The 8059-nt window shown below is 41.1% G+C and overlaps 1 protein-coding gene across 1 annotated transcript; it reads right to left on the reverse strand.

Moving 5' to 3' along the window:
- Positions 1–3594: 3594 nt before the first annotated feature.
- Positions 3595–4870, reverse strand: s1pr2 (sphingosine-1-phosphate receptor 2). The gene has a single exon (XM_037688431.1). The coding sequence runs from the start codon at positions 4782–4784 to the stop codon at positions 3678–3680; it is 1107 nt and encodes a 368-aa protein (XP_037544359.1). The 5' UTR covers positions 4785–4870; the 3' UTR covers positions 3595–3677.
- Between the last annotated feature and the right edge of the window lie 3189 nt (positions 4871–8059).

Genomic DNA, 8059 nt, shown 5'->3' on the forward strand with positions numbered 1-8059 from the left:
GACCCTGTGTACATAATTTCGTTCCACCACATGTACCACATGGGGTGCGAATGACAAATAAAGAACCTTGAATCCTTGACTTTGATAGTTTTACTTTGGTTTTTGGCTGTTTTATATAAATGCGTAATATGCTTCATATATTTGTGTGTGCATGTTTTTATTCCACAACCTGATCATTTTCAGAGGAATAGTGATTGTTTACCAAGACCTAATTCTAATCCATAAATCGTTTGGATCATTCGGGGATAACATGGCTACTAAACTGTATCAAAGTAACAGTTTCAAATGGGATTTTTAGGCACTTTGTTACAACCTCCTGTCACAAAGACAGCGTCTTCCTATTCATTCGTCAAAATGATAAAAAAATACATTTGATAACACCAAATAACGGACACAAAATAAAGTATTTTTACACTGAGAAAGTGAATCCCCAAAGAGCTATTAACTAAAAACTTGGCATGCATGATTAACTGAAAGATATTTGTGTAAATTTTGTTGTCAGGTCTTTGCTGGATATGTTCCTGTATCCCTGATCAGGCTCATGTATACTGATCACTCTTCATCCGCTGTTTAACCCTTTACTTCTCATCTTTCCTTAAAATATGAGGTTTACTTTGCTCATTAAAAGCAAAATATAAAGAAATGAGGGATTTAAAACTTTAATACAGTGTGTATATAAAAATGTACTGTTTACATTCTCTTAATATAGCTGTGATTATTATCTATGAATTATTACAATCTCATGGAATCTGTTAAAATTTAGTTTTATATGAAAAATGTTCTTTATATGATGAATTCAGGGCAGCACGGTGGCACAACTGGTAGAGCTGCTGCCTCTCAGCGAGCAGGTCCCTGGTTCAAACCCCGGTCCAGGGGCCTTTCTGGGTGAAGTTTGCATGTTCTCTCCGTGCATGCGTGGGTTTTCTCCAGTTACTCCGGTTTCCTCCCATAAACCAAAAACATGCATGTTAGGCTGATTGGTAACTCTAAATTGTCCCTAGGTGTGAATGAGAGAGTGAATGGTTGTTTGTCTCGTTTGTCTCTATGTGGCCCTGTGATGGACTTGCGACCCGTCCAGGGTGTACCCCGCCCCTCGCACAGTGATTGCTGGACATGGGCACCAGCGACCCCCGTGACCCAAAATGGAATAAGTGGGTAAAGATAATGGATGGATGGATGATGAATTCAGAGTTTTTATGTGATGAGTTTAATATTGTGTGCGTAAAAACTCACAGGTTTCTGATTGTAGCGTCCTGTCCAGCAGAGTTGGAAGGACTTGGCTGGATTCCCAACAGTGCAGCCTCCTGGGATACTTTCAGCCAGTGTTCCCACCCAGGAATTCTGGATGTCTGACAGGAAACAGACCCAAGGCCAGTATAAGGCAGCCTCTCCCCCAGCCCAAGTTTCTCCCCATCATCCATAAATGCCTCCAGGGGGCATTTTATAATGCTTCACGCTGACGAACTTTGTTCCAGACAGCTTATGTCACCACACCCTGTTTCATCTCTCTGCCCAGCTTCCTATTGTTGCCCTGTTTTGCTGTAACCTCCAAGCAACTGAATAATTTTATTAGGTAAGAGAGTCATGATTAATGCCCACACTGAAATTGCACGCACGATTTCAGGCTTTCATGTTGAAGCGAGTGTTTCTGTGACCTTGTCAGAGCATGTTTAGGTTTAATACTGCTTTTTGAATTCTTAGCAGAGCTCGGCACATTAACAGGACATCTCTGTACACGTAGAAAGTTCCAGCTGCATCTTAGAAAGAAAGAAAAAAAAAATAATAATAATATATATATATATATATATATTTTTTTTTTTTTTTTGCCCACACCTTAAAATGAAACTGAAACACATTTAATTTGGTATTTCATTTATTTTATAAAACTGGAATACAGTTAACAAAATGTTTATGTACCTCAATTAGTGTTTAAGATTGTACCAATTTAACACAGGCAGCGTGCTACAAGACACACAAAGCTATTGCACACAATACAATTCATACAACACAAAATCATACATACTGTACAATACATACTTACAAACATACATAGTTATTCAAATATTCACCATAAAATCCAGGTACACGGTTTAAAACGCCTTTCTACTCAAATGAGAAAAAATAACTCGGGGAAGAAAATGTCTCTGAAGCTGCCAAAGTGCTTTTCACCATTTCTACTTGGCTGTCTAGATGAAAATGTTAATATTCGGCAGAATAACAGAGAGAGGAGTTTTAAGTGTTTGTCTACAGGAAGACGGTTAGTGTAACCCTGAACAACAGGAACCGGACCTGGAAAAAAAATAAAAACAGGACTTCCTACGGCTGACGGAAGTTCCACACATAGGATGTCAGAGCGTTTGAAACCGGATTTAATGTTTTGTGGAGGCGGTGAGGGTGGGACGTTGGAAAGACGAGATGCATTTACGCTTTTAGTTGCACAAAGCATGCCACTAGCAAATTAAACTAGCATCCTCACAATTTAACTCTTGTTCTTGGTGCAATAAACAGTTCACAGTGAGAGTGACTTGTTCACCCCCACAAGCTGCTGGTCAGAGACTTGGTAATAACATGATGACTAGTAATACTGTCAATAACGGAGCATGTGCCCCAAACACTTCATTCATACATTCAGCCATTTTTTTCTTTCTCTCAAAGACATTAAAAAAACAAGTTGGCACATTGCTGCTATGTTGCTACAACACTGTCAGGGCATTGGTTCCATTAGTCAAAAATGCTGGAGAGCTGTCACAGGGTAAAATTCAAGAGTGCCAACGCACATTATGAAATGCGCTTTCCAAATTGGCCTTCCTCAACGGAAACTTAAAATATTAATGACAACAGTCAAAGCAAAGGGACACAGGTTATAAAGGCAAACGGGGAGAGGTGTGGTTAGTAATAGAAGCTCGAGCTGGAATAAATATCAAACACATTAACGCTTACAAATGTGTTAGAATTTCATGCATTAAATGAAGTAGATTATGCACTTCTGTTGTGATTAATTTAACTGGTGTCAAGCAAGGTTATATAGGGAATATATAGCCCTTGTTCTAAGGGACCACTCAATAATTTGGTTTCTGTACCGTCGAGTGCTCATTGCTCTGTAAAGAACAAGTGGTGAATCTTTAGGCTTGTTGTTCTCGTTCACTGGAAAGGAGAGTGATATAGTTTGAAGGATCATAGAATAATTACAAAGTGCAACTTTGCAATCTTTGCATTGACACTGCTAATGAAAAGCCCAAACTTAACAAACCTAAAAAAAAAATCATGCTTTAGATTTTGGTTTTGAATGAGAAATTACATGTTCAGAAAGAAAACGAACACATAGTAGGTATATACATCAAAATGGCTTGCTCTGTATCATTTGATAAAGGTACCAAATAAAAAAGCTTTTCACATTTCTCACACACCAAATTGGAACATTGTCCCGTTTACATACATTTCACAACTGAACAATGAATCCACTGAATGCTGATTGTAACGTCACACAGTTTTGATTGTAACGTAAGAAACGTCTGCATCCCATGAGGTGTCTCAGCAGAAATTATCAGAGATCTGAGTCCCAGGGTGCACCTGCTTTTATTTTAACCTCTGCCCATCTCATTGCAGCCTTTTTACTTGTTTGCAAATGCTCTTTTTTATTTTTATTTTTACAAAATCACAAGCCCTCTAATGCCATATCAGACACAGGTTTGCATGATGGGCATAGTCTGGTGTTCATGTTTGATGGTGCAGTGTTCCAGAGAGCTGGAGCTCTTCAGAGGGACCCAGCAGCGTTCAGATGGTCGCCCGCTCTGCAGCACCCCCCAGCAGCACAACACACGCAGGAACTCCCTTCTCATCTCCTTGCTGCGCAGCATGTAGATCACTGGGTTAAGCGCTGAGTTTAGAGCGGCAAAATTGAAAAAGATCTGTCCGTTGGAGAGGACAGGGCAGAGCTGCATGGTGCAGGACGAATCCAGGAGCAGGATTGTGAAAGCAGGCAGCCAGCACACAATGAAAACACCCAGCACTATTGTGACAGTTTTCAAAAGTGCATACGCTTGTAAGTTAGTTGCTTCCTGGCGGCTGGAGCTCACGATCAAATAGATCTTCACATAGAGGATGACAATAGAGAACAGTATGAGAGTGAAAATGGTGACCACAAAGACTATGTATTTCTTGGAGTAGAGTGGCAGGACTGCCGAGCAGTCGGGGAGATTGCAGATGCAGTTCCAACCGAGGATGGGAAGTCCTCCGAGCAGAATGGAGGTGACCCAACAAGCTCCAATCAGGAGGAACATGCGACATGTCTTGGTGGAGCCGTACACCTTGACCTTGGTGATGGCAATGTAGCGCTCAATGGCGATCGCCAACAGGCTGAAGACTGAAGCAGCCAGAGCGATGAACACTGTTCCCTCTCTGATGAACCACTGCACAGGCACCAGTTTTATGCTCATTGATCCTGACAGGAATATATTGGCTATGTAGGTGGAGCCTGCCAGCAAGTCAGAGAACGCCAAGTTGCCAATGAAGAAAAACATTGCTGAATGGAACTTCTTGTTGCGCCAGACTGCAACCAGGACTAAAAGATTCTCCAGGATGATGACGGTGCAGATAATGATGAAGACAATATTGACAGTGCTGAACTGTTCTTTACTCTGATAGCATACCGTTATGTTCTCTATGCTCATGTTTTTAGCATAAGCATAGTGGAGGCTGATCACACTCGAGTTGTAGTACTGGGAATACTTGCTCTTCATGGTGACTGGGTGGCAGAACCCAGTGGCTTTACAGCAAGGATTCATTTGCACTGCAGAGTTGTGCAAAGTGTCTATGCCATTAATTTTTGCCTTCAGGGCAACAAATGGGCTGGGTGGAGACTGGATGTCCCACAGTCTCGTCTCAGGAGTGGCGTGTGGAGGTCACCTGCAGAAACAACAAAGAGAGAGAGAAGGCCTGGGTTACTCTCAGAGGAAATGTTGCATTAATAAAATATCAAAGTTAAGTATTTTTTGTTATTGCTTGCCATTGAAAGGCAGACAGTAGTGTTTTGATTGTGACTTGGGGGCAGGGGTTATCAAAAATATATAAGTGGATGAATGTTAAGTAAACTTTTAGGATGATTGTACAACTATGTCAGATTAACTTTTGGAACCAACCCAATTCAAGTTGGACAACACAACCAACTGACCATAGAAAACACGAAAGTGGCCATGATTCAGTCAATTTTATGGTTATTGGGTTAAAATTTTGTAATTTAGCTGAAAATCATTCACAAGACATGATCCAGCTGCTCATTAAATGAGATCTATGCTTGAAAATTTAGCATCAACTGTTGGAGTCAACCCTGTTTGTCTTTTTGCAAAAATATCTAATGATCTAAAGAGTCGCTGAATGAAATTTGATTAAACTTTCTGAAAGTCGTCTTAGGATGTACATCTAAAACTTATTAGCTTTTGGAGGCAATCCAATTCCACCACTAACAATCCACATCAGCCAACAAAAAAATCGCTATAACTCGGTCAGTTTAACAAGTATCAAGCTACATTTTCACGTGGTTGTAGTTGAGTGTCATCCCCTACACAGTCCAAGCATGACATCTACTGCATGAGACTGCACATGAGGTTACTGTCAAGGTTTGACCAAACAAGCTACAACTCATTTCTCCACTCTTAGTCTAAAGTGCTGACATGAAAGGCAGTGAGTGATATGTGGTCTTTAAAGAAATTCTAGGCCTTTATTAATATTTTTTTCTCCCCAGTCTTCTTCATTAACTGTAAAACAAAGTATTCGTGCAATAACATATTTCTCAATTTGAACACAGTAAAATAATGATCAAATTAAATAAAAAAATAAATAAAAAACAAAAACAAAACAATACATTTGTTGAAACTGGCTTGAAACACAGCAGTGAAGGCTATACATCTGGCTGGCAGGCTGTTGACTGAGGAAGTCCTCTGGATGGAGGACAAAACGTTTCTCACTTAAAAGAAGCTGGTCCAGGTGACACAATTTAAACTTTTTTGTTGTTTTTAAAATAATAAACTGTTTTAAATCAAAACAAAGACATTTAAAAAGTACACATATGAAAGTCCTCTTAGTTGTACTGCAGGGTGTATGCTGCACTTACTATTTATCACGTCCCAAATGCAAAACCCACAAGTGCGCCATACTGTGCATTATCAGAAACTTACTCCAAGAAAAATTAGGATTTGCATAGTTCATGGAGATAAAATGCAAAGTTTCCCCCCTCGTTTTTTATATATTTTTTGGAACGGTGAACCTGCTAAGGCAAACGTCGCCTCCAGGTAAAAGAATGACGGCTCTGTGAGACAAAGTCTGAAGGGGGACATTCCACCAACCCTGTCCGAGCACTCGGCTATCAACACACTGCATTGTTGTGCGGAGCCAACCATTCCACCCCAGTGAACTACTTCTTGAAACTTCAGTATGTCTTGTTGATCAGCCAGACCGTTTCGTTCTGACCTGCCCAACCACCCACTTCCAGTTACTGAGAAAAGCTAACAGTAAATCAAACAGATACCCGAGAGGAATAAGTGGGGGCTTCAATAGGAGAAGCCTGTTAAGACTTGATTGTGGTGTACAGTGTTGCTGCAGTTAACTTTTGCTTATTACTGCCGTGAGCAGTAAATATTCACACTGGGTCTATTTTGTTTTAAAAAGTTAATTCAAACTGATGTGAATCAATGTGGGATTCTTGATGGATCCTTCTAAAGAAGAGGATAACTTCACAAACTCTTCGCAAGAAATTAAAAAGCGACTGACACTTAAGGGCTGAGCAGAAAGAAGTTTAAGGCAGGTTCTGGTAATCTCATTAGAGGTGAAGCTGGTGTTTTAAACCTGACAAAAGCAACATGATCTCTCTATAGACCAGCTCCCAAGGTACCGGTAATTCAAGACTGATGCTTCTACTGCTTGTCTTCACCGGCCTGGACGACTCCAGCAAACCCAAGCTAAATAAATGAACGGAAACCGGGCTCGGACCCTTCACTGTTCTGCTGGGCGTTGAGTCAAAACCCGAGAGGCTAAAAGATAAAGAAGGAACGAGACAAAAGCAGACAGAAATCAGGCATGTGGAATGGCATTTGGACACAAAAGCAGGAATCTGTGACGGCGCGCGCGTATACAAACTCACCTCAGACTTCCACACATGCAGGAAAATACAGTATATTGTTCGCCCACTAGCCTGATTGTGACAAACTTTATCATGCACACGTGCAGGTTGAGCACCCAGCTGCTAACTGGCTGCCAGTAAGAAGCACATTGTTTCCTCCAGCAGGAACAATAGCCGCCTTCACAGTGGATAGCGGTGGCCTTCAGCCTTAATAATGAGGCAGCACACGTCCATTTGGCGGCTGCAACTGTATCATGGCAGAAATAAAGTTACTGCTGAGCACTCCCTTATCGAGCTGCCGTCTCAAGGATGCCTGTCTTCCCCCCTTCCCATCCCTTTTAGACCCATTAATAGACACAAATAGAGAAAGCTTGAGCTTGAGCACATGCGAGAGCTGCACCAGGGTAATTACATTAACTAACATTATTGAAGATTAATGATTTTACTCATGGAAAGTCTCGTATCTCCACAGGCCTGTGTCTGCTATGAGAAACCACAGACCTCTCTTTGTTTCATCTTGTGTGCTGTTTTTTTAACCCCTCGGCTCTGGACAGCTCTCTTCGCCTGTCGTCCTGTTGTCACCAAGGAGTCTTTTAGCGTCTGTCATCGAGGGATTTTGCACGTGGGAAACCGGACTGGCTGGTTTGCCTACAACAATGTCTCGTAGCCGCCCAGCCCTTCTACCTGCCATGTGCTTTTCACGTGTTTCCACGGCGATTGGTTAGCTGCAGCGCAAACTTTCTGCAATGCACAAACACCCCCACCAAGCACACACTGTTCTTTGTCAAAGTTTTGCCCCACATTTGACCCAGACACCTCTATCACACTTTCACTGTAGACAAAACACTCTACAGTTTTGTAGACCTTTTTTTTATTTTTATTTTGAAAGTACCTTGCAACAACTTATAAATAAAGGTAAATTATCGTGCAGTTAGTTTTCTAATT

The sequence above is a fragment of the Nematolebias whitei genome, chromosome 15, assembly GCF_014905685.2.
Source record: "Nematolebias whitei isolate Nwh7 chromosome 15, NemWhi1, whole genome shotgun sequence".
Taxonomy (NCBI): Eukaryota; Metazoa; Chordata; class Actinopteri; order Cyprinodontiformes; family Rivulidae; genus Nematolebias; species Nematolebias whitei.

Bases quoted from the DNA above. Each gene is read 5' to 3' on its own strand.
- s1pr2 (XM_037688431.1), bottom strand. From the start codon at position 4,784: ATGAATCCTTGCTGTAAAGCCACTGGGTTCTGCCACCCAGTCACCATG.